Source organism: Leishmania mexicana, chromosome 11 (assembly GCF_000234665.1).
Source record: "Leishmania mexicana MHOM/GT/2001/U1103 complete genome, chromosome 11".
Classification (NCBI taxonomy): Eukaryota; Euglenozoa; class Kinetoplastea; order Trypanosomatida; family Trypanosomatidae; genus Leishmania; species Leishmania mexicana.
This window is the reverse complement of record NC_018315.1, coordinates 243,592-268,780: the sequence shown is the minus strand read 5'-3', so window position 1 is coordinate 268,780 and position 25,189 is coordinate 243,592. Positions and strand designations below refer to the sequence as shown.

At 58.4% G+C, this 25,189-nt stretch overlaps 6 protein-coding genes across 6 annotated transcripts; all 6 read right to left on the bottom strand.

Annotated features, from left to right (window-relative positions):
* Positions 1-1,377: 1,377 nt before the first annotated feature.
* LMXM_11_0700 (anion-transporting ATPase-like protein) lies at positions 1,378-2,607 on the bottom strand (the record flags this gene model as incomplete). The annotated part of the gene is made up of 1 exon (XM_003872993.1): positions 1,378-2,607. The coding sequence occupies one exon, from the start codon at positions 2,605-2,607 to the stop codon at positions 1,378-1,380; it is 1,230 nt and encodes a 409-aa protein (XP_003873042.1).
* Positions 2,608-4,037: 1,430 nt separating this feature from the next.
* Positions 4,038-4,718, bottom strand: LMXM_11_0690 (conserved hypothetical protein; the record flags this gene model as incomplete). Its single annotated transcript, XM_003872992.1, has 1 exon — positions 4,038-4,718. One exon carries the CDS (start codon positions 4,716-4,718, stop codon positions 4,038-4,040), a length of 681 nt encoding a protein of 226 aa, XP_003873041.1.
* Positions 4,719-5,575: 857 nt separating this feature from the next.
* Positions 5,576-5,911, bottom strand: LMXM_11_0675 (hypothetical protein, conserved in leishmania; the record flags this gene model as incomplete). The annotated part of the gene is made up of 1 exon (XM_003872991.1): positions 5,576-5,911. One exon carries the CDS (start codon positions 5,909-5,911, stop codon positions 5,576-5,578), a length of 336 nt encoding a protein of 111 aa, XP_003873040.1.
* Positions 5,912-11,542: 5,631 nt separating this feature from the next.
* Positions 11,543-13,264, bottom strand: LMXM_11_0670 (hypothetical protein, conserved in leishmania; the record flags this gene model as incomplete). Its single annotated transcript, XM_003872990.1, has 1 exon — positions 11,543-13,264. The coding sequence occupies one exon, from the start codon at positions 13,262-13,264 to the stop codon at positions 11,543-11,545; it is 1,722 nt and encodes a 573-aa protein (XP_003873039.1).
* A 2,270-nt stretch (positions 13,265-15,534) lies between these two features.
* Positions 15,535-17,496, bottom strand: LMXM_11_0660 (hypothetical protein, conserved in leishmania; the record flags this gene model as incomplete). The annotated part of the gene is made up of 1 exon (XM_003872989.1): positions 15,535-17,496. The coding sequence occupies one exon, from the start codon at positions 17,494-17,496 to the stop codon at positions 15,535-15,537; it is 1,962 nt and encodes a 653-aa protein (XP_003873038.1).
* A 3,662-nt stretch (positions 17,497-21,158) lies between these two features.
* On the bottom strand, positions 21,159-23,084 carry LMXM_11_0650 (conserved hypothetical protein; the record flags this gene model as incomplete). Its single annotated transcript, XM_003872988.1, has 1 exon — positions 21,159-23,084. One exon carries the CDS (start codon positions 23,082-23,084, stop codon positions 21,159-21,161), a length of 1,926 nt encoding a protein of 641 aa, XP_003873037.1.
* Positions 23,085-25,189: the final 2,105 nt, after the last annotated feature.

Genomic DNA, 25,189 nt, shown 5'->3' with positions numbered 1-25,189 from the left:
CCTCGTTGCGTTTTTTTTTCTCGCTTTCGTATTTTGGAGGATCTCTAATGGGCGCGTCGCTGTCGAGGAGAGAGAAAAAAGGCCATAAAAACTCCCCGCCAACTTTTGCCTTCTCCCCACCCTCCCCCTTCGTGCGATGGTGACCTGCACTGAGGCAACGGTGTAAACCTGTGTTCTACGTGTTCGCTCTTGGTGGACTGTGACTGCTTGAGCTGACCATGTGCGTGTGTGCGTGTGTGCGTGCTGGTCTGCCGCTGTGCAGGTACCGATTTAGCAAGCAGCTGAGGAGTGAGACATGGGAGGCAGATGGGGCGGGGCGACGGATGGGGGCGGGAGGGGGCAAAAGAGGGATGAGAAGACGCGAGTAGGAGAAAAGCGGCGCAGAAAGGTACAAGTGGGAGGTAACGCAAAATTCAAACATAGAAAGCAGAGCGCGCAAGTCCAGAGCCGATGAGCACCGCACCGCGCCGAAGCAGTGCGGTAGAGCGCCTCACCTACGCGTGTGCCCCTCCTCCTGTACCTCTGTATGTGTATGTGGTGGTGGTGGGGAGGGGGGGTTCACGCTTGCACCACCACCACCATCATTCCTCTGCACGGGTCCGCCGTTGCCTACGCACTCGTTGGCGAGCACGGGGTGCAGGCAAAGCAACAGACAGCCATCACAGAGGAATAGCATGGTCACCTAGTCGACGCACAGGCGGTGAGCAGTGGGTTCAACCACGAGCAAACACATGAGTGCCGTCCTCTCCACGAGAGTCGGGCCTCTATTCCTTTGCCGCGCTGCATGACCGTGATGAAGAGTAGTCGAGTAGTGCGATGAACGAAGAGAGTGTGCAGCTTGCTCGATGGTATCCACTAGCAAGAATGGCTGCAGCACCCAGAGATAGTTGAAGGACGCCGCGTGACCTGGGCGTCGCAAGGGAGGCGCCGGCGACAGGCAGTTGGACAACAAAAAAATGCCCCAAAAAGACGACGCCTAGAAGCGCACGCAGACGTGAGAGTCGCTTTGTGCGCGCTCACCTAATGTGCGTGCGTGCGTGTGTCCATGGGTGTATGTGTGCGTGTGTCCGCCGGTTTTCTGCGTCATCGGGTGTGCTAACGTGTGTGGTGTCCGAGGGAGAACTGCGACTCGTGTGTGCCTCTCTTTCCCGCCGTAGCACGGCGCTGCACACAAGGGCCCGGCAGACGAGCATCAGAGGGACAAAGAAAAATGGCTTCAGAGCAGTTGGAAGGCGCGTGCATCCAACCCTCCCATCTCCCAGGCACTCGCGTCCCTTCCCTGGCCCTGTCGAGAGCGCTTGCACGAGCACACGGTCCTGCCATCAGTGCAGCGCGGGCGCCTTTTCGCCAGCATCAGCATCGACACAGGCCAGCTCATTAGCAAGGCTCCTGCACATCGATGTACCCATGCTTGTCCGGATCGTACGGCTCCTGCAAGAAGCGCGCAAACTTCTTCAGCGCCGGGACGCCGCGCACCTCGTCGCTGAGCAGGGGCATCCTCACGACGTGGAAGTCCTCGTACAGGAGGCCAATCTGCTCAAGGTACTTCGCCTGGATCTTCTGTCGAGCCGAGCACATGCGACACGGTGGCTCTGACGACGGCTTCAGCACGAGCTGGTTCACCACAATGCTGTCGCAGCCGATGTTGTACTTCATGAGCTCCTGCACAAGCCGCTCTGTCTCGTAAACGCTCAAAAACTCGGCAATGCAGACACAGACGAAGCTGGTGCGGTTCGGGTCATTGAAGCGGGTCTGCACCTCCTCCATCGTCTGACGCCAATGAAGCGCTGTCGAGCGGACCTCGTCTGCGGTGATGCACCAGCTGCTCTGTGACGAAGCCGCAGCCGCCGAGCCGGCGCCGGGAGCTGCGCTCGACAGCGAAGGCGCAGCTGTTGCTTGCTCGCAGGAGCCCGCGGTGTCACCACAAGCACCACCAAGAGCGCCGAGGTTGGAGCCGATAAGGTGCGAGGCAGCCTCTATCATCGGCGCCAAGCCCTCCAGGCTCATCAGCTTGTCGAAGGTACTGTTCAGCGTCTGCGGCAATGCAAGCAGGCGCAGCGTGTGGCCCGTCGGCGCGGTGTCGAAGATGAGCAGGTCGTAGGACAGCGTGCGGACGTAGTGCAGAATTTCTGCAAACACAGAGATCTCGTCGATGCCGGGCATGGTGCGCGCCGCTTCCTTGAGAACTGTACCGATACGAGCAAAGCTTGTGGTGTCCTGGGCGGCGTCTGCCTCCGCTTCCTCGGTCAAGGACGAAGCACTGCCGTCGCTCTTCGTTCCTGTCAGGGAGCTCATCAATGCACCGTGGGTGAAGTTCTTCGGATCCACCTCCATGGCAGCCAAGGATTCCTCCAGCCCGTTCACCGGTGTCGGATGTGGGCCGAAGCGCTGGTTGAAGGCGTCACTGAGGTTGTGCGCAGGATCCGTCGAGATCAGCAGCACCCGTCGCGGGCGCGTGCCTCCTGGCGACGCGGCATCGCTGATTGGCGTCGTGGCAAACAAGGTAGCCAACGCACAAGACGTGGTCGTTTTCCCCACGCCGCCCTTGCCGCCGACAAAGATCCACTCCAGATTGGCGTGCAGCAGATCCGTCAGAGTCGGGTCCATCATCTCACCCGCTGCGCTGTTCTCTGTATATGGTGCCTTGCCTTATTATGGTTCGTCTAGCGATCCACGCGACTGCTCGTGGGGAGAGATCAAGGGAGAGAAGCTTTCTGCGAAGGTGTGTTGCTGGCGACGGTGAAGGAAAGACGAGCCCAAGAAGGAGAAGGACCGGATGATCGAAACGACAGGAGACACCTGCGCAGCAAAGCAAGGACGAGCCCGTTTTTCTTCTCGGCACTGCCGCAAGCGCCTCTCGTGCGCAGAGCAGACGTGGCCTCTTCGTGGAGCCGACTGCAGTGCATCCCTATGTGCTTGGCGCAGACAGCGTGCGAGTGGGCTTGCCCACACACATACATACACGCGTACACGTCTTTCATTGCAGCGCTCGCCACAGACCCGTCCCTGCCTCAGGAAGGTGCGCACACGTCACCGTGCTCTGCCTTTTCTTTGAGCCCTGCCCACTCGCTCTCTCGCTCTCCTCGATTCCTTTCACGCTTCGAGCTGCTCGGCCGCTGCCGCAGGAGGGGGAGAAATACAAAACCACGAAAAGAAAGCGGGCGAGAGAGCTGCCATCGAGTGAAGCGCACACACACGCTCACGCACACGCACAACCATCCGCCGTAAAACAAAAATGCGAACGAGTGCACGATGTCCACGAAGGCAAACAGTCAAATATGTTACACCAACAACGTGACGTCCAAGCGCACCTGTGCACACCCCCGCAAGGGGAGAGAAAAGCGCACCGAGATGTGCGCGGGGCCACTCTTTCTCCGCCGCAGGGCGCGTGAGCTCAAACCCCCTCCACCACCACTCCGCCACCACACGGCCGGTCACAGGCCCTCCTCCCCCATCGCGTCGTGCGATGGCAGCCCTAGACACGCGTTGCAGCAATATACCGACTCAGTCATTCAAGCACGGCTTCCGCCTCGAGCACGGGCCACCCCCCTCCCCGCCACGCAGGTCGCCTCACAGCAGCTCCTCCCATCACGCTGGCCGCCGCGTGCTGCATCCCTCGCGGTGGCGCTCAGGCTCCCCATCCACCAGTAGGCGGTGCAAGGGCCGGGGGTCGGATACGCTCGAGTCGCGCTGACACGCCGCCCCATCATGTGGATGGGTCAGGCGCGTGCACTGCAGCAGGTCGCTCCGACGCCACGCCATCCAGGATCTGGCCGCCGACATCAGAAGCGATACATACCTGTTACCTCCCCACATCGCGGGCACCTGGCCCTGCCAACACGAGAGGTGGGTGGGTAAAAGCAGGGATAAAAGGGAGGGGCTGCACTGCATCATCACTGTCTACCCGAATGGTGCGCGTGTATGCGCCGGTGTGGTTGTGTGCTCGCTTCGATGAATGATGAGCGCCTGTCACCGCTGGCAGGTCGGTCCCATGTTCACCTCTCCCTGGATGCATCCTCCCCGTCCCTTCTTATGTTTCACTCGTGACCGCCGGCGGCCTCCAGCAGCGCGGCAATCCGCTTGTACTTGTGCTTGCGTGCGAGATACAGTGGCGTCCTGCCGGCACCATCCACCTGGTTAACATCAGCACCGTTCTCGATGAGTATCCGCACAATATCGACGTGCTCACGATCGTCACCACCGAGCTCGATAGCCTCCAGCAGAGCAGTCCAGTGGTGGTAGTTGTAGTGGTTCACATCGGCACCCTTCTGCAGAAGCAGGCGCACCATCTCCACGTGACCGCGCTCGCAGGCGGGGATCAGGGCAGATCCTCCAAACCGGTTCACGATAGAGTGGTCCGGCACGCTCGTCTTCATGCGGAGGCTCGTCTGGCTTCCGTACCGCATTGTTCGCTCGGCGTTCTTGTAGATGTGCTCCATTATCTCCTGCCGCCCCTCAGCGCCGGAAAGCAGGTACGGGGAGTCGTGCAGGTCGTCAAGAGCGTTCACATCCGCACCCGCGTCCAGTAGCAGCTTCGCGCCCTCCACGAAGTTGTCCCACACGCATACGTGCAGCGGTGTACGGTGATACAGCGCCGGGTCCTGCGCCACCTCGTTCACGTTGCGGTTCTGCGCGATGAGGGCCTTCAGCGCCTCAACGTCGCGGTTGGCGATGGCAGTGAAGTACGTCGTCTCCGAGCCGTTCGTGGCGCTGGACATGGCGGGAGAAGGCAAGACGTACCGGTAAGAACGATAAAAGTGTGAAGAGGCACCGGAGCACCTGTGCCGCCCATTCGCTTGCACGCGTGGGAAGGTCACCGGTATGCACCGAGGGAGCGCCTCGAGGTGATGCCGAGCACCCACGCCACCAACACCAAGAAAAAAAGGGGGTCGAGGACAACGGCCGCGAGATCAATGTAAACAGAGGGAGGTGAAGAGGGCGGCAGACAAGCCGAAGAATAGGGAGACGGGGTGCCGAGCTGGCAAATGACGATAGATGATGAGAAGGCTGATAAGGGCGACAGACGCTCAACAACGCGGATCGGTGAAAAACGGAAGACGCGAGAGAAACACCCGTGAGGGTGGTGGTGGAAGACATGATTCGGTGGGAGGAGGGGGAGTAACAAGAGAGAGAAAACAAAAATGCGCGAGACGCGAACCAGCTCGGCGAGGATGACGCGGCACACCCACGCGCGTACGGGCAGAGCGGTCTGTTGTCGTTGCGGCTGTCGAGCGAGATCAGCGAGGCGGCAGCGAAAGAGAAAGGGTCGGTGAGGTTCTATGATCTAAGTCGACACTCTAACCAAGAGAGATGATGCTCGCCTACGGTGTTCTTTTTTGTGTGTGTGTCCTGTTTTTGAGCAGCCCCCGTCCATCACACATGCACAACACGGCGAATACTTCAGCCGTGAAGTCGCGCGTGTGACTCTTCGGCAAATACGGCGTTGCAACGGCAGTAGCAGCGAGGAAAAAGAAAGATGTCAGAGACCGACGCAAGCGTGCAGTTGTGAGCATCTGTGGGTGGCACCGATGACAAGTGATGCCGCAGTAAAGGTGAGAAAAAGAGGAGGTTCACATCAACGAGAGAAGGACAGCGGCAGAGGTGGTGAAGGGGGGCTTCGCTTGCGACTGTAGATGAGGAGACCAGCGCAACGACGCACGACAGAGCCGCCAATCACGTCGTGGAACGTGAGGCCCATCAGCAGCAGCCCCAGCGACGCCAGCACGCACGCAAGGATGTACACCGGCAGCGGGCCGAGGTAGTCGTATATCGTGCCGTACGGCAGCAGAAAGTAGGCGAACACCATGCCCACCGTGTTGATGGTGGACATCTGGCGGGAGTCGAAGTTGTACTTGTCGCGAAGGCTGCCGCTGAACAGGTTGAAGGCGTACGATGTCGAGGCGCAGATCATGGCAAAGGAGGCGGCGGTGAAGCAGACGAAGTGCCTCTTCTAGTTCACGCCCTTGACGTAACGGGTATCTTGCTGATGCGCGGCGTTCTTCGCCTCTAAGTCGAGGCGATCATCGCAGGAGTGAGTCCCATCCTCGGAAAGCCATCATGGATCCGCGGCCGCCGAAGCCTCCGCCGCTCTGTCTGAGTGGAGAGGGAGGGGGCGGGTTCGAATGCTGTTCGGTCATCCTTTGCATAGCGTGCTCGATGAGTGCGGAGGAGCGGGTATGTGTGTGTGTGGTTGTAGTGTAAGGTACAGGAGGCGGTCCTGCGGCTTGTGTGGACGTGTTTGAGTGCACTCGCTGCGGAGGCTGCGCTCTTTCTGTTTTTTGGCTTGTCTGTTCTTCCGGAATAGGTGTCTCTGCGACGACGCTGCCGCTGCTGCGCAGCAGCGGCGAGGAAGAGAGAAGCAGACAACGGAAAAGATGCGGATGACGTACACTCTTTTACCTTTTCGCCGGGGGTGGAGGTGCTACGCCCTCTTGAAAGCCATCGACTGCGAGAACGCATGCATGTTGGTATTTGAAGCGAGACGGACGGCAAACGGGAAACGTGCGGACAGAGAGCGGTGAGATGAGGACGAAGTCGAGTGAAGTCGCATGCTCGTGAGAAAGCAATGCTACTCCTTCTTTCTTTTTCGCACCACGGCAGCCGCTGTAGCGAGGCGTAGCAAGTGTCGCTTACATCAAGCGGCGCAAAAATCTGCGGTACTCTTTCCATCGCGCGAGATGGAGAAGTGATAGCGGGGAAAAAGAGCCGGCATCCCGTCCTCCCCAGAGGAGAGAGCAGAGATGTCGACGAGGCAGGCATAGAGCTTGCGGCACTGGCTCTGAAGTGGAGACGGGGAGGAGGAGGAGGAGCGCGAGACAGACGCGCGCGCGCGAGATAGTAAGTAGAGGAGACAAGAGGGCACGCTCCTGATGGCCGCCTCCATTTTCTTTTCCATGTTTTCTTTTTTGTTTTCGTTTTTTTTTGGTTTACTTGGCGGACTCGCGGTTTCCTTGTGCTGCCGTCAGCATCTCGTAGAGTACGCGAGGTGGGGAGAAATGGGCAGATGCGCAGAACACAGACGTACGCACAGAGAGAGTGACGACGATGATGACGATGATGATTTCTTTTCGGATGGAAGTGGAGATAAGGATGACCACGGTATCATTAAAAAAAGGAAACGAACGGGAGCAAACAAAGAAACGTATCACCAGCTCCCTTGTTCGTTTGCTGGGTACACTCACCCGTGCGCACGTACGCAGACGTGGAGAAGCAAGCACACATGCCTCCATGACCGCCCACGTATGCATATATATATATATATACGTGTGTGTAGAGGTATGTATACATGCACATGTATAACATACTCGCTAAAGCACAACAAAGAATATGCGAAAAGAGATGCCCTCGTGGTCGGAGCCTGCATATGGTGATGAGGGAGGGAGGGGGGGGGGGGCAGAGGAGGGGGGGAGATGGCCACGTGACCGGCACGAGAGGAAACAACAACGTCCAAAGTCGGTGATAGAAGAGGACCGGGGCGAAGATCGACAGAGAGAAGGCAGCGAAAGTCGGAAATTATACATATATTTATATATATTTATTTATATATATATATATATGCTGAAGGCAACGATGAACCACACGCACAAGCGCACACACACACACACAGAGAGAGAGAGACATGCAGGCAGGCAAGGCCAGGAGAAGCAAGGCGCACACGGGAGACCAAAGGACAGACGGTGAAACGCACTGCGAGGAAGAGACACAGTGTGTTCGCGCGCGAAACGAATGGGAGGCGAGGCTGGGCCATGATGCATAGAGAGAGGGGGGAGAGGGAAAGAAGATGCAGAGGGGGGGAGAGGGGAAAGGGTCGAAAACAAAAACAAAAAAAAGACACCCCGTTGCGAGCGGCTTTGATCGCCTTCCCCTTCGCCGGATTGCATCCGTTGTCGCCGTCACATTATAACGTCAGCACAAGCACACATTTATCGCAGGTGAATCGAGGCAAAGCCCTGGGTATGCCCTCTCCGCCTCTCACTTTGCTGCATGGGCCACCGCTGTCAAAGTTTGAACGAGGAGGCAGTTGGGCTGCTGTCTTCCTCAGTGTCGGCGTTGAGGTGCTCGTCGTCGTCGGTTTTTTTTTCGAGGGGTGCGTGTGCGTCATGTGCATGAAGCATGCATCGTTGTCCATACGCCTACACAATGCCTTGTCGCCGCTCATGCGCCACGTGTTTTACAGCTCTGCCTGTGTGCATGACTGATCCTCTCCCTTTCTTTTTTTCCACCACTGTTTTTCCTCTTATATTTCTTTTGTTTCGTTCTAAAACATCCCTCCCGCCCTGTGTGCAGGACAACAGGAAGAGAAAGGGGGAGGAGGGGGAGGGGGGCCCAAGGCGCCCTATGCGAGCACAGCGGCTGAAGGATCAACGAAACATATATATATATAGTATCAAACAAGACACAGACACATGAACGGGCTTCCAATCAGGCACCGCACAGGCTCAGTGAGGCACGCGCACGCAGAGGATGCAGACTGCCGCACAGAGAGACGTGAAAGGGAAAGATGAAAATATATAAATAAACGATCACACCCCTTATGCGAGGAGAGGGCATGGCCAGGTACACACAGATCAAATACAAGAAAAAGTCCTTGCCTCTTACAGAGATCGGGTTGCTCGAAGCGCTCCGTTTTTTTATCGCTTCTGCGGGCCATCACATGTATAACTTTACAAACGACACCATCACGCAGCACCACCCGCCACACCCTCTCGCCACATCCCACAATTTCGTGATGCGCTTTCCCCCCCCCCGCCATGTTCCGTACATGTGCGCGTCCGCCTGATCACCTCCGTCCCCCCCGCCTCCGCCTCCGCCTAACTCGTACTTTTCCTCTCTCCGTGCGTGTCTCACTCGCCCTTTTCGATTGACGGAGCCCAAGAGTGTGTGTGTGTGTGTGTGTGTGTGTGTGTGAGCGCGGGCGTGGGCAGGAAGTCATGAAAGACCGCAGCGAAAAAAAAAGATGGAAAGGACGATGCGTGCACACGCACGCGCCACAGGGAAAGCATACATGCGTTATTACAGAACAGGATGAGCGCGCTTTTGCAACCAGGATCTTAGTGGGGGCATCGCTTCTCGTTTTTTTGAAGGAAAAGTGATCGGGGAGGGGTCCCCCTCTCCACTTCTTGTGCAACCCGAGTAAGCGCGCATCACCGCATCAGCGCGTGTGCGTGTCTCTCTCTCGTTGCACTCAAGCTTCGCTCCTGTGTGTGTGTGTGTTTTGTTCGTTGTTGTTGAGGGGAGGGAAGGGGGGAAATTCGATGATGCTGATAATGATATACGCGTGCGATATAAAGGTACCGTTCCCTTTCGCTGTGATCCCCCTCTCACCTCGGCGTTCTCTCTGTCGAGCCACCGCCAAAGACCGTACGGAGACGAAACACACCCTGGTGGCATGTGGGGAGGGGAGGGGAGGGGAAGGGGGCGGAGGGACGGGAAGAAGAAAGAGGCGATGGAGATGCAAAAGAAGGGAAAGGGCAGTTGATGAAGCAACGGATGGAGAACGGAAGATGGCGTGTGTCTGTGGGTGACTGGGGAGAAGGGATGGACGGATGGACGAGTGGGTGGGAGGCGCGACTTGTCAAACGAAAAAAAAGGAGGGGAAGCAAGACAAAGAGGGGGAGAAAGGGGGGAGGAGAAGTCGTCGCAGAGAAAAGAATAATAAATATAAATATATAAATAAATATATATATAAAGTCAACAAACACGAAGCAAATGGAGTCCAAAACGTAAATAATAAATAATAATAATAAAAGAAAATGCGGAAACAAAAGAAAGGACAACACCGCAGAGACACGTTCCCCTCCTGTCTGTGATGGCGCGTGCGTGCGTGTCATTCCTTCGTCATGCTCAACGCTACCAAGAATATATATATATATATATATATATATTTATTTATGTATACATGGAAACGCGTGCCAGCCTAAGTGTTTGCCGAATGCTCCCGCACTATATGCGGGGGGAGAGAGAGAGCCAGTGTGCACACACACACACAACACACAACACACAACACACAACACACACACACAACACACAACACACAACACACAACACACACACACACGCTGAGGCCAGACGCCAACAGGGAGGGGGAGGGGGAGAAAGAGGAAAAAAAAGCAAAGAGAAGGCAAAACGTTAGGGAATCCACGTAAGGGAAGGGGAGGGAGGGGGGTGGGGCACATGACGAATCGAATCGAAGCGAGATGCTTAATGTTTTTTTCGGTTGGTTGGCTGACTGGCTAACTCGGAGAACGGCAGTATATAATTTAAACAGACAAAAAAAAACATCAAAGAAGGGAATGCGTTTCCTTTCGTACCTGTGTATGCGTGGGTGTCTCACCTCGTCATGCGTGTGTGTGGTGTGTGTGGGTGTGAGTGGGTGGGTGGATGGGTGTGCAGGTACGTGGCCGGTTTGCCGAGGAAGCAAGTGCTCCGCTTGCCCAAGCCACGCCCAACACAAAAGAGAGACTCACATCCACCCACACACACACTCACTCAGACACGCGCTTACACGAATGAAGTGCTGCATCACACTCGATGCGCATAAATCTGAGCGGAGGCGGAGAAAGCACAGGCAGACGCAGAAAGGGACGCCCATACGAAGAAGCACACAGCAAACCTAGCAGGCGGAGAGAGAGGCGCGCGCGCAGGGCGGGACCACACAACAGGGAAGGAAGGGGAGAGAGCAAGGAGTGCGACTGAACTACCAGCCGATGAAAAAAGGCTCGGAGACCCAGGCTGGTTCGCCGCTCGCCTTGCCGCCATTCTTGTGTCTTCACGGCCTCTGCACGTGTTTTTTTTTTTGCGTCACTGCCCCTTGCTCTCACGCGCTCTTGCTCCCTCCTTTTTTTTTGGGGGGGGGGGGTTCCTCACTTCATCGCTTCCTCACACGTCTTCCGCGTGATACGCGAAAGTGTTGCGCCATGTCTGCTCAGCTTATATGTGCGCGCTCCTCGCCGCCTCTGCATCCGCCAGCCTCGCACCACTCATCCCCCTTCGGCACGCGCTCAAGTCGTGTTCCACCAGCACTTCTCCGCCCTCGAAGCGTCGAGGTGGCCATCGCGCACTTGTCAAGGGCGTGCATCGACGTCTGCATGTATTGTGAGTATTGGTGTAGACAGCATCGCACGCCGCCCGCTCAAGCGGGCCTCTAGGCACAAGAGCACTCCACAAGCCAACACACACACACACAGGCAGAGAGACGGAGGCAAGCACGCATAACCGCGTACACGCGGAGACAACGAGAGCGGCGGTTGAAGTCTTACGGGGCCGCGGTGCGCTCGCCAAGAGACTGTCAACTGACGGACACAGGCGCGAAGCAAGGGGGGTGGGCCGAGGGAGAGGGGCGGGGCGGGAAGGGGCGGAAAGGGCTGCGACGCAGCAGAAAAAAAAAAAGGATCGAACGTAAAAAAAAAAGACACGACGTGGCGATCGACGGAAAACGAGAACACTTCTGGAAGTGTGTGGAAGGCAGACACCACTTCGTGCGCCACATGAGACTGCATGTGCCGCCGCAGGTGCAGTCGCCTCTATCCGCAGAGCCACCACTTTAGTCGCGAAGATTTCGCTGCTGCTGCGCGTCCTCAAGGGAATCGACAAGGCTGTTACTCGAATCCTGTACGTAGACTCTTTCACCAGGGACTACCTCCTTTTCCGGGCAGATCGGCCCCGAGCTGCCCGCGGCGATGACCCGCTCCCGCAGGCGGCGGCGCTCGGCCAGCACCTTGCGCGAGAAGCGTGAGTAGCTGATGTGCAGGTACACATCCGAGAGAAGCGCCGTCAGGTTCATGCCGATCATGACGAGCAGCGGCATCATCACGCACTCGCGGCCAACGCACACCTTCTGGCCCTGCCTGTCGGCCCGAGACGCAATCCACTCACCGTACAGCAGGCGGTTCAGCAGGACTGCCGCGATCCACAGCGCGTTGAAGCCAAAGTTGTAGTGCTTCGCGGGGTCCTTGGCATACATGGTACGCAAGACGAGAATGGTGACGCTGGCGCAGAAGCCGTTACCAAGAGACGCCAGCGCGAATGCAATCAGCAGCGAGCGGCCTGGCAGCACCAGGAACAGCGCCATCGAAACAATGATCAGCGTCGTCGGCACAAAAAAGGCGACGGTGATAGGCATGCGTTCCTCGGCTTTGCGCTTCTGCGTATAGTGCTCGAACACGGACATGGCCAGGCGACCCAGCGCACTGCCAGCACCGTTCAGCACCGTCAGCAGCGCAGCCACCGTCGTGTCCAGCTTCGGTGTCTCCGTCAGCGCAGAGAAGATGGGCGACGCGTTGAAGATGATTACGAACTCGGCACCAACGCCGCAGAACATCGTCCAGAGGATGCACCACAGGCTCGCCGTGCAGCAGCTCTGCAAGAAGGTCGTCTGGTACTGCGGGGCAATGTAGTCGATGTCCGTCAGCACCTCGCCGCTCTCCGCCAATTCATCAGTCTTCGACCCCTTCGTCGTCAGACGATCCAGCCACGGGCACGGCACCAGCATCAGCAGAAAGCAGCTCGTGATGATCACGGCTACGATCGCGAAGGCGAGCAGGCCGTGCTGTGTCTTCGCAACCTTCGTGAACGCTGCCAGCGCGCTCGTCATCGGCAGATACACCACAAGCACAAGCACCACCGCAATGCTCAAGTAGAAGCGCCACATCGGCGGCTCCTGCGTCAAGTACGCTGCGACTCGTGCACCGCGCGCAATCTTCTGCTCATCGCTCAGGCGGCTCTCCTGGTAGCCCGTCAGGTGGTATGACGGCAGTCGCATCACCGCAATGCAGCACAGCCCGGTCACAAGCACCATCCCCACCAGGAAGTAGAAGTAGTTTGCCGGCGTGTTCAGGAAAAAGCCCGTGCGCATCGACCCGATGATCGCAGTGCCCAGGCCCATCAGCGTCTTCAGCAGCGCCACGACCCACCCGCGACGCGTTGGGAAGATGCTCAGCATCGTCACCACCGTTGCAAGATCGAACAGCTGACTGCCAAGGCTCAGCAGTGCGTTGAACACGCAGAACCGCACGACAGAGCCGCCAATCACGTCGTGGAACGTGAGGCCCATCAGCAGCAGCCCCAGCGACGCCAGCACGCACGCAAGGATGTACACCGGCAGCGGGCCGAGGTAGTCGTATATCGTGCCGTACGGCAGCAGAAAGTAGGCGAACACCATGCCCACCGTGTTGATGGTGGACATCTGGCGGGAGTCGAAGTTGTACTTGTCGCGAAGGCTGCCGCTGAACAGGTTGAAGGCGTACGATGTCGAGGCGCAGATCATGGCAAAGGAGGCAAGCGTCAGTAGGCCGTAGCGGCGCGCCTCGCTAATCGGACGCTGGTTGGTCAGGTCCAGCTTCAGCACATTACACTCCGTGCTCGAATCGTCCTCGACGGAGCGTTCGAGGCCATCGGACTCGTCACGGAGAGGCATAGCTGATTTTTCGGGGCGCTTCTTGTGGGCCGGGTATGCGTGCGTGGGAATCCTGTGAACTCAGTCGCTGATACCACTGCTGCTGCTCAGCAGGTGGGAGGGGGCTGCAGCACGAACGACAACGGAGTTCCTCCACCACCACCAAACTTGACGAAACAACGTGGGGAAGACGTGAAGGCAAGATTAAGTGACGTAAGAGTGGGTCCGTCGCAAAGTCAGTGTGCGCACCACTGTCCGTGGGTCGTGGGGAAAATGCCGACAGAGAGAAGGAGAGAGACAGGGCCGGTGCGAGCAAAGAACAGCGGCAGAAGACGGGCGTACCCGCGGATGGAGAACGGGGCGAACGGTGTGCGGGCGGTGGATCGGGTGAGGTTGGCGCCGATGACTTTATGCGGAGGGAGGAGTAAAAGAGAGGTGGGGCAATGCGGGAAGAGACGGAGGGAGGGGGAGAGACGGAAATGCACGGACACGAAAGAAAAAGCCGACAAGATGGGGTAGGAGGTGCAGTGTTTCTACACAATGTTAGCCGCTGGGTGTTTGTCAGCGTCCTGTGTGGGTCGAGCGTGGCCGTGACAGGGCCGCCAGGGGGGTGGGTTAGGGGGAAGAGACGGTGATGTCGGTACACCCGTTTGCTGTTTGTTAGTGTTGTTTCAGCGACCGCGCGTGTGTGTGCGTGTGTGTGGGTGTGTGTTTGTAGGGAGCCGGCGAATGGAAAGGTGTGGAACGCCAGAGACATAAAGGCAGAGGGAGCGATTTGTGAGAGAGCACGCAAGTCGGACATGGACAGCGCGGCGATTTCGAGCCTCCCACCCCCTCTCCCACCCACTCCCTTCTCCTCTCGCAACTTTCGGGGGTCTTTCGAGGAGCTGGAGACGCGAACCAAAGGAGCGCACAAGACGCACTCCTATTTCGCGTACAGTTTTCTCTCGGCAGCAGCGGTAGAGTCCCCCCTCCCTCCAACCGCTCTTGAAATGCCAGCAAACGTGGGAAGATGGAGGAGGGAGGAAGGTTGGGGCGAGGATGCGGCATGCGCTAAGGCTCACAAGACCCTGGTACACCAACAGCCAGCGTGTTGCCCTCCCACGAGCCATTGTCACTCTTCCTGCCACCCTTCCCCGCCAACCCGGCCTCGCTCTCACCAGCAGCGGCACTCTGCAGCGTCCTAAGCTGCCCTCGTAGACACTTCTTCTTCTTGAACACCGCCACCCTGTGGTACCTTGCCCAGGTGCGCGAGTGTGGCCAGCATCAAAGACAAAATGCTTCACTTTATTGATTGGCGTGTCCGTTTCGCCGCCGCAGGGCGCGTGAGCTCAAACCCCCTCCACCACCACTCCGCCACCACACGGCCGGTCACAGGCCCTCCTCCCCCATCGCGTCGTGCGATGGCAGCCCTAGACACGCGTTGCAGCAATATACCGACTCAGTCATTCAAGCACGGCTTCCGCCTCGAGCACGGGCCACCCCCCTCCCCGCCACGCAGGTCGCCTCACAGCAGCTCCTCCCATCACGCTGGCCGCCGCGTGCTGCATCCCTCGCGGTGGCGCTCAGGCTCCCCATCCACCAGTAGGCGGTGCAAGGGCCGGGGGTCGGATACGCTCGAGTCGCGCTGACACGCCGCCCCATCATGTGGATGGGTCAGGCGCGTGCACTGCAGCAGGTCGCTCCGACGCCACGCCATCCAGGATCTGGCCGCCGACATCAGAAGCGATACATACCTGTTACCTCCTCACATCGCGGGCACCTGGCCCTGCCAACACGAGAGGTGGGTGGGTAAAAGCAGGGATAAAAGGGAGGGGCTGTTTTGCGCTCCCACAGAGAGGGGAGGGTGCTGGGCCCCGGGATACCATGCATGGAGAGGGGTGCCCCTCCGCCCTGTCAGCGGGGGTGCGCAAGGAGGGCGGCTCAGAACAGAACTCTCCCTCGCGCTAATACGCTCTCGCCACCATCATATAGTGAGTGCGCGCGCCTGGCCGCCGCAACGCACACACCTTTCCAGTCCCCAGCCCCCTGACTGTGGGTTGGCGGAAAGGCAAAGATCGATCTGAGCCTTCCAGACGACAGGGCAGCGATGCGTACTTCCCCGTAGGATGTTTCTCGTTTACCTCTCCGCACTGCGCCTGTCAGAGCTCCTTCATCTCCAGGTCCCCAGCCTTGTCGGTGCCCACACCGTCCCTTGCGTCGCTGAGAACCATAGCACCCGCCTTTTGAGCTAGCTCATCCTGCTCACGCAGACGCGCGCGCTCCGCCAATACCCTCTGGGAGTACGAGCGGTAGCGAAGATTCAGCACCACGTCCGTGATGAAGGCGCTGCACCCAAGCCCGAGCAGTACCACCAGCGGCATCAGCACGCACGTCTTTCCGTAGCACATCTTATCCGGGCGTGCCTGCTTCTCCGCCTGCACCGTGTACCACTCGCCGTACAGGAAACGGTTGAATACCAGCGATGCTAGCATAGGTGCAGTGAAGCAGAAGTTGTAGTGCTTCGCGGGGTCCTTCGCGAAGATCGTGCGGGACACCAGAATCACGATACCGTTGTAGAAGCCGTTACCGAGCGCGGCTAGCACCTGAGGCAGCGGGAGCGCGGCAGCAGGCAGCGAAAGGAATAGCACGATGCTAATGATGATACAGCCGGTGGAAAAAAATACTGCCATGGTGATCGGCACGCGGTCCTCGGCCTTGCGCTTCTGCGACCAGACCTCGAAGTAGGACATCAGCAGCCGGCCCACAGCGCTGCCCACGCCATTGAGTACCGTCAACATCGTCCGCAGCGAATTGCTGACCGGCGCACTCTGCAGAGCAACAAAGAGAAATGAAGAATTAAAAATAATCACGAACGTCACACCTGTCGTAACGAACGACGTCCACCACAGAGCCCACAGCTCCAGCGTGCCCAGGTTGTGGATGAAGGTACCCTGGTACTGCGGTGCAACGTAGTCGATCTCCGTCTCGACTTCGGCCGAAGCCCCTGTACCAGTCTCAGCAATCCGTTTCTCCGCCACAACACCAGCGTCGTCCACAAGACTCTTCACTTTCTTGTCGCCCACCTGCTCATCATCCGGTGAGTTGCACCTGCTCATACCGCTCACCAGCAACTCCGGGGGTTCAGTAGTGTGTCCGCTGTCAGCGTCGTCGCGCGCGTCGCGCTTCGAGTGCACCGGATGGAAGAACGGGATGTGGCTGCTGTTCAGAAACGGGAGCGGGGCCATCACAAGGAAATACAAGAACACCAGGATTGTGGACACGATCGCAAAGGCAAGCCTCGGGGCTTTCCCCAGCTTCAGGTAGCTCACCAGCGCACTCTGCGTCGTCACGAAGACAATGAGCACAACCAGGATGAACAGGCCCAACACGAAGCGGCGCAGCGGTGCCTCCTGACGCAGGTACTGCGCCTTCGTCACCAGGCGGCGCTCCTTCACCTCATCAGACAACTTCCGCTCCTCGTACTGCGTCAGGTGGTAGGGGGGCAGCCGCATGAACACAATGCACAGGGCGCCCACAAGAATACCCAGAGAAAACAGGAAGAAGAAGTGCTTCTCGGCGTTGGAGTCGAAGTAGCCGGCGTACAGGCACGCGACAATTGCAGAGCCCAGGCCGGTGAACGTCTTGAGCAGCGCCGTCACGGGGCCACGGTTTGTCGGGAAGTGAGACAGGACGGTGATGCAGCTCACAAGATCAAACATGCCGCAGCCGCAAGCCATCATGGCGTTGAACACGGAGAGGCGTGCCACGCTGCCCTCGATCTTGCCCATAAAGCACAGCGCAAGCAGCAGAGTGCCCAGCGGGAAGTACACAGTGCCGATGATGCTGATTGGAACGGGCCCCAGGAAGTCGTACAGGAAGGCGTAGGGGAGCACGCAGTACTGGACCACGAGGCCCACCGTCGCAATCGTGCTCAGGTCACGCTGCGAGAGGTCGTACCGCTGCTGCATCGTGCCGGAGATGAGATTCCACGCATAGCTGAAGGAGCACACGATGCAGCCGAAGGAGCCGAGCACCAGGATCGAAAACCGCTTGTGCTCGCTGACGGGCTTCTGCGGCCCCGTCGCGAGACGGTAAAGCACAACCTCCTCGTTGGTCTGCATGGCAGCGGAGCACCTGAATGCCTGCGTGCGCGTGCGTGCGTGATACGGGGGCGACACACGGAGCTACTCCCGCTATGCAGCGCTCGTAAACGGCGGGGTGGGGGTGGGTGGGGGCCTCGAATGCGGTGTTGTGGCGCAACACTCGGAGAGGGAGAGAAGGGCCGAGAGGCCAGCAGCAAAGGTGAAAGCAAAAGCAATAAGGATGAGGTGAAGGGGGTTTGTGGGGGGGATAACGGCTGTCGACGCGCAGGAATCGAGCCAGCAAGGAGGTCGGCTTGTGAGTCGCGATGCTGTGGTTGCTCTGCGGACGAGGCGGCGTTGTGGAAAGTGCCAGTGCGCCGGTACCGGTGGAGGGAGGGGGTGGCGGCGCACAGAAACACGCACACGCGCGGAGGACGGCGAGGTGAAAGGCATAGAGGATAGAGAAGAGAGCAAGAGCCCACGCCCAGTGTGCGTGCAAGGAGAGGGAGAGGCGCTTACACGTGGCATCGCCGTGCACGCACCGCAACACATCTGAGGCCTACGCGGCGGCGCCGTCGCTGTGCACCCTCTGGTCGCAGGCGAGCGTGCGAGCGGGGGCGTGCTGGCACCACCAGACGCTAGAGAGGGAAGCGGAGCAAGGCACGTGGGCATGAGACGGCAGCCGTCGCACCATGTCGGCACGCGCTCCTCGCGCCCGCTCGTCCATTGTCTGTGGTGGCCGCTGTTTCGCCTTCCATCGAGCCGTGCTTATCGTTGCGCTCACCGCAGTGACGCCTTCGCCACGGCGAGAGAGCGGTGCGTGGAGGCGCCAGGGAAGGGGCGAACGCACATGATGCGCTCATACGGGCCCCAGGCATCATGAGGGCACGTGCGCAGGCGCGCCGCGTGGAGTGCATATGATGGCCGTCACGAACCCCAGCGCCAACGCGAATACACACAGGAAAGTAGTCGTCCTCGTCTTCCTTGCAGCAGGTGAGCTCACCGGCCGCGCCGCCAAGTGCTGAGGTGAGATCCAGTGACTCCGCCCGCACGAGGCACAGCGCTCCATCACGTGCCGCCTCCACAACGAGCAAGCCAGCAAGTACACGCACACACAGCCGCAGCGCATCTGCCGCTGCCGCGCCACGGTTCCATCCTGGTCGTCTGGGCCAAACCGCCCTGCCGCCGAGTCCGCCCATGCGCCTAACGGGCCCCTCCCGCCCCCTTCCTCGGATACGCTCCGCGTCGTCTGCGCCCACCGGCCTCGGGGGTGCCGCACCCCTTGACCCACGCGGGCCGCGCCCAGGGTCCACCCGCTGGAGGGCAGCAAGCGGTGGCGCCTTCCGTGCGGGTGGCAGGGGGTGACCCACACACGCATGCCGGGTGAGCTCAGGGAGAAAGTTGGCCAGCTTGGCGTTACCTGTTAATCGAGAGGAACGTGAAAGGCGGCCTCACAGGCGGTAGAGGAGAGACAAAGGAGAAGGACAGAAGTAACGCGGAGACCACGAGCACCACGTCAGGACACACTACTTCTGTGTCGGCGCTTCCACGTGTCTCTTCCATCTGCCTGCCAGCAAAGAGCTCTCGCCCATCCTTCTCCCCGCGTTCACGTCTCCACAATCATCAGCGTGAGTGATGTCCGACAGCAGTGTCATATGCACGAGTCTGAGCACAAAAAAAAAACGGAAAATAAAAAAATCAAAGCGACCGCGCGGTGGAAAGTGCACGAGTGCACACAAACAAATGGAAACGAATCAACAAAAAGAAATTGATTGCCGTTGTCTGGATGGGTGCAGCGCCGAGGGTGGCGCGCGGCCGCGGTGTGTGGTGGAGGGAGGGGTGGTGGGGGTGGGGGCTGGAGCACTGCGCTGAGGAGGGAGTTCGTAGACGAAGTCCGTATTTGTCAACATATGCCTGCATGTCCTCCTGAGCATACGACGTGTTTTGGTATTATTCCTAGTAAAGTGCGTGTACTTGCCTGCGTTCAACAGTGCGAGGCGTACGTATTCCTGCGCCTGACCCAGGTTTTACTCGTCAATTTCCTCTGCATGCGCGCTACGTTGGGCATGTCAAGGCCTACGTAGCGCATGCAGATGAAAGAACAACGATAGAAAGAAGGTAAAAAGGAAAATAAGTCAAGGACTTAGCAGGGCAGGAGCATCCAAGTCTGTGCGCCTGCGCGCTGGCACCACAGAGCGTACAGCGCCACACGCGTACGGAGTGCGCGCGCGCACGTCCACACACACACACATATACCATTATCGTACATAGAAAATAAAAGCGGGCACATCAGCGACGTCATGCGCGGCTCACGCGTACTAAAGCAAGGCAGAGAAAGAGAGCACGAAAACGTACGCACAGCTTAATAATAATAATAAAGCAGGAGAAAGGTCGCGACGCGAAACACCACGCAGAGAAAAGACAAGGAGGCCGGTAATAAAAATATTACTTAGCGCTCCAACAGGGCGAAGAGAGGCCAGCGCTGCCGCCTTCACATAAAAATCATGGAACAAACGAAAAAGAATACCGGCACACGTGTGCAAGCCTGTTCGTGCCGGGAGGGATGCTGAGCGGTATGAAGAAAAAAATAAAAACAACACCCGTAAAGGCAATACACAACATGTATGTATATATATGTTAATTAACAGGTAAAAAAAAATAATAATAATCGAGCCAACGCAGCGTCACGCATCTTCTGGGTCGTATCTCCCTATTCTGATGTGGTGGAGTGATGCTGGTGGCTGTTTTCCTTACGTACACACGCAGGCACACACACACACGCACGTACATATACATAGATAGATGTACAAGCATAACATGTATACGTACATGTGTATGCCTGCGTCTCTGCATGTCTTCCATGGTTCAAGTTCCTGAAAGAATCGGGTCACAGGCACGCGTTGACGGCTGCACACATCAAAAAAAGGAAAAGAGCGCATGCCAAACCAAAGAAAACAAAAAGTAGAAAATGGAGCGCGTCCCCACGGCAACGAGGGCGGGAGGGAGGGGAGGCCCTATGCCACAATACTGGGAAACGAGCGAGCGCTCATCCCACTCACGTCCATATCGCCGCTGCTGGCGTGCGCCTGCAGATGATGTCACTGCGCCATCCGAAAAAAAAAAAACGAAGAAAAGCATGCACGCACGACCGCCAGAGAAACGCGGTGGCACACCCACGCCCACCTGCACACACACACACACACACACACACACACATGCGAAAAAAGGCGAGGAAAGGCCATGAAACAGTCGTGCGGGACAAGCGACAACGGATGTATATATATATATAGCAATTCCGGTCACGAAACGAAAGAGGGGAGCTCCCCCCACCCCACGCACGCAGCAGAGCGTGAGCACGAGAGAGAGAAGCGGGAACACAAAACACCAAAGACAAGGCGCCACGTCACCGTGTACACAGGCATGAGAAAAAAGGCACACAAACATGAAGAACCACACCCAATAAAAAAATAAAAACAGTAAAACGGAGAAGACGGGGTGGAGAGGGGGCCTTTGCCGATCGTATGCCCGGTGAACAGACGCGCAGCAGCGTTGAGGGACACACAAGGGCAAAGGGCGAGGGGAGAGTGTGCCGGGCAAGCGTCTTGGAGACGCGAGAGGCACGCGCCTGTGCGTACGCATACGCGTGTGAGGAGGCCCCTGCGACGTAGTGTCCTGCAAAGCCTCCTTAATGCCCCTATCCTCTACACGCCGCGGGGACGGTTCTTGGAACCACGGATCACATCCAGATCATCCGCCACCACCTCAGCCCCCGCGGGCCTCTCCTTCTCGGTGTCGGCAACCTCGCCGCGCAGACGCGCCCGCTCCATCAGGACACGCCGGCTGAATGAGCGGTAGCGGAAGTGCACTATCACGTCCGTGATGAAGGCGCTGGTCGCGAGCCCGAGCATCACTAACAGCGGCATCATTACGCAGTGCCTGCCGAAGCAGCGCTTGCTGCCCTGCTTTTCCGCCTGCACCGTGTACCACTCGCCGTACAGGAAACGGTTCAGCACGACGCTAGCAGCCATCGTCGCACTGAAGCAGAAGTGGTAATGCTTCGCGGGGTCCTTCGCGAAGATCGTGCGGGACACCAGAATCTGGGAGGCGGCGCAGAAGCCGTTACCGAGCGCGGCAATCACGTACGGCAGCGGGAGCGCAGCAGCAGGCAGCGAAAGGAATAGCACGATGCTAATGATGATGGTGGAAGTCGGGAAGAACAGCGCAATCGTGATCGGCACGCGGTCCTCAGCCTTGCGCTTCTGCGACCAGACCTCGAAGTAGGACATCAGCAGCCGGCCCACAGCGCTGCCCACGCCATTGAGTACCGTCAGCAGAGCAGTGAGAGATGGCGCCGGCATGCTGCCCTGCAGCGCACCCAAGATGAACGTCGCGTTGTAGATAATCACGAACTCAGCGCCGACCACGGTAAGCATAGTCCACCACAGAGCCCACAACTCCAGCGTGCACAGGTTCTGCAGGAACGTGCCCTGGTACTGTGGTGCAACGTAGTCCACATCCGTCTCCACGGGCACACAAACTGCCTGCTGCCCATCGCTCTCGACGGGCTCCTCGAGCATAGCCACGGTACTCTTCTCTGCGAAAACGTCCGCATCAGCGCGGAACGGCTCCTTGTCCAACGAGCGGTGACCGTTCGTCCGGCGGTCGTACCTCATGTCGTCGTTGCTCACGTTCTCACTCTTACGGCGCGCGAACTGCCGCGTCAGGCATGCGGGCAGCGGAACGGCGATCAGCATGTACAGCACCGTCAGCACAGTCGTTCCAATCGCGAACCCAAGCTTGTGAGGCCTGCCCAAATTTAAGTACGCCACGAGCGCGGACGTCGTCGGCAGGTAGATGATGAAGATGACGAGTATGACAAGGCCGAAGATGAAGCGCCGCATCGGCGGCATCTGCTTCAGGTACTGTGTCTTCGTCGCCAGGCGGCGCTCCTTCTCCTCCTCGCTCAGATGGCTTTCCTGGTACCCGGTCAGGTGGTAGGGGGGCAGCCGCATCACGAGGGCGCAGGTTGTGTTCGTGAGAAAGGCGAAGACAGCCAGGAAGTACAAGTACTGCGAGACCTGCTCGTTAAAGAATCCGGCGAAGAAGGAGCCGACGATTGCAGAGCCCAGGCCGGGGAACGTCTTGAGCAGCGCAATCACGGAGCCACGGTTCGACGGGAAGTACGACAGCACCGTCATGCAGCACACAATGTCGGTCAAGGACATGCCCACGCTCTGGAAAGAATTGAAGACGCAAAGCCGCAGTGTGTTGCCCTCTATCACGCCCTCAAAGCACAGCGCCGTCAGGATGGCACCGAGCGGGTAGGAAATCATGGACAAGATCGCTACCGGCAGCGGTCCAAGGTAGTCGTACAGAGTGCCAAAGGGGAGCATGAAGAATCCGAACACGAGGCCGACAGTCGTCACGGAGGCCAAGTCGCGCTGCGAGAGGTTGTAGCGCTCCTGCATCCTTGGCAGAACCAGGGTGAAGGCGTAGCCGAAGGAGCCGCAGATAGTGCCGAAGGAGCCGACGAGAAGCAGGGCGAAGCGGTGCAGGTCGCTGATGTGCTTCTGGGGGCCACGCGCCAGCACCTGCAGATGCTGCCCCTTACTCGGACTATCAGCCATTTTCATCCGTGGGCAACCGTGTCGGTGCAAAGCGGAGAGATATAAGGGGAGCAGAGGCGAGGATGCTGTGTGAGGTGGAAGAAGGGGTGTGGTCGTCTCGCACGCGTAGAGGCGCTGCTTGTTCAATGTATATGTTAGTCGACGTGTTGTTAACGAGACAGCCCGCTGTGCTGGCGGCGTGAGAGGTATGCCTTTGGTCCCCTTGTGCCGTGATCGCCCGCTATGGCGCTGGTGGCGGAAGCCTTCGGCAGAGGGGCCTGGAGGAACGGGGGAGAGATCGCGAGAGAGTTTGTCCCTATCGTTTAGAGAAAAAAAAAGAGCTTAGGAGGAGGGGGTTGCGCGGTGGGGGGGGGGGGGGGCAGAGAGAGTCTTGCGTGCGTTGTACGTTTTACGTGTGTGTGGGTGTGTGGGTGTGTTAGCTGAGTGTGCGCAGGTGAGAGGGAGAGGGGGGTGGGCCCAAAGAGGAAAACGAGAAAAACGAAACAAGGGAAGAGGCGCTCGCACACGTGAGCTGCCGTCACGACGCGAAACGCAAGTGAGGGGGGAGAGAGAGTGAGTGAGTGTCGGAGAGATACGCACGTGCGGATGCGCTCGCCCCCTACTTGGCAGCGACGCGGCATTCTAGAACGTGACGGACACACGCGCACTTCACCTCTTCTTCCGTGTCTTTGTCTGTCTGTGCTGTACGTTTTTTTTTCCGTTTGGGAGAGGAGAGAGGGGGGTGGAGCGCGCGATATGTGGGGAGAGAGATGCAGCGAGGGAATGGGCCGGGGGGAGAGAGAGGACAGACGAAGACGAGCGCAACGCCCATGGACACAACGAAGACGCGCAAGAAAAAAAAGAGAGATCAGCCGATGAGACGAGTGGGCAACACCTACACTGCCCACCACGGAGTAGGCACATACCAGCTACCCAGACAGCGATGCATGCCATGAGTACCCCCCCGCACATCCCTCGGGCAGGCGTCGGCACCCTCAACGACCGCTGGAGCCGAGAACATATATATATATGATAAGAGAGCGGGAATCGATACGAAGACAACAAACTCCTACAGCTCTCACACACTCTCTCGACCTCTCGCCATTAGGCGCACGTCTGCGATGATGCTGCGGCGTCTTCAGCGTGTGCTGTAGCTGTGAAGAGGAGAGAGGAATAACAGGAGGAACACGAACCACGAACACCACACTTGCAGAAGAGCGGCAGCCGAGGCCAGGCACACGACACACTCCCGCTATCCGCCCATCTCTCTCCTTCTTCAACGCCTGCGCCATACATGTACATATATATATATATACCGATGTGGACGTTGTGGTGCAGGGGTAGCGAACCATCGGGAAGCGCAGAACGAAGCAGAGAGAGGGAGGGAGCGAGAGAAGGGTGGCAAAGGGGCAGAGAGGGACGAGACATCGGCAAGAGAGCCATCTTCGTTGGCGGCACCATCCTCCCCACCCACCAACACGCGCGGACCTTGTCCAACGGCACCGAGACGCGCGACGGCACGCTTCGCTGTAAAGCACAAAAAAAAGAAAATGCCTAGTAAGCAAGTCAGCGGTGTCGGCACGGTGCGAGACCATCTGCTGCACACACACACACACACACACACTGCGAGAAAACAGCTAGAGTTGTGCGAGCGTTTCGTTTTTTTTTTAGTTTTCCGGCTCTCTCTCACGCGCACGCGCGCTTGTTGGTGGGAGCTGCTGCTATCCCAGTGGCCATGCATGAGCTCGGTGGCAGAGGTCACAGAGAAAGGACAGGGAAGAGGGAGAGCCGGGGAGGAAAGCACACACACACCGCTTCCACTCCGCTTTGAACCGCGGCAGAAAATATATAACATTCACGCCATAACCGCTTTCCTCGATCGACTGCTGCATCCCCGCGCATCTCCTCCGCGACTCCTCCACAGGTCTGTGTCACGTGCGCGGCTGCATCCGCCGCGCCTCGGGGCACTGGGCGTACGCCTTGTCTGCCTGTCTGTCTGCGTCTCCTCCGCAGCAGCTCACCGTCTCTCCTCGCCTTGTTGCCGCCTGCACGCGTCTTCAACACCGCAGGGGTATCCAGCGAAAGTAAGAAAAACAACGTTGGCACTGGGGTGGAGGGGGCGCGGT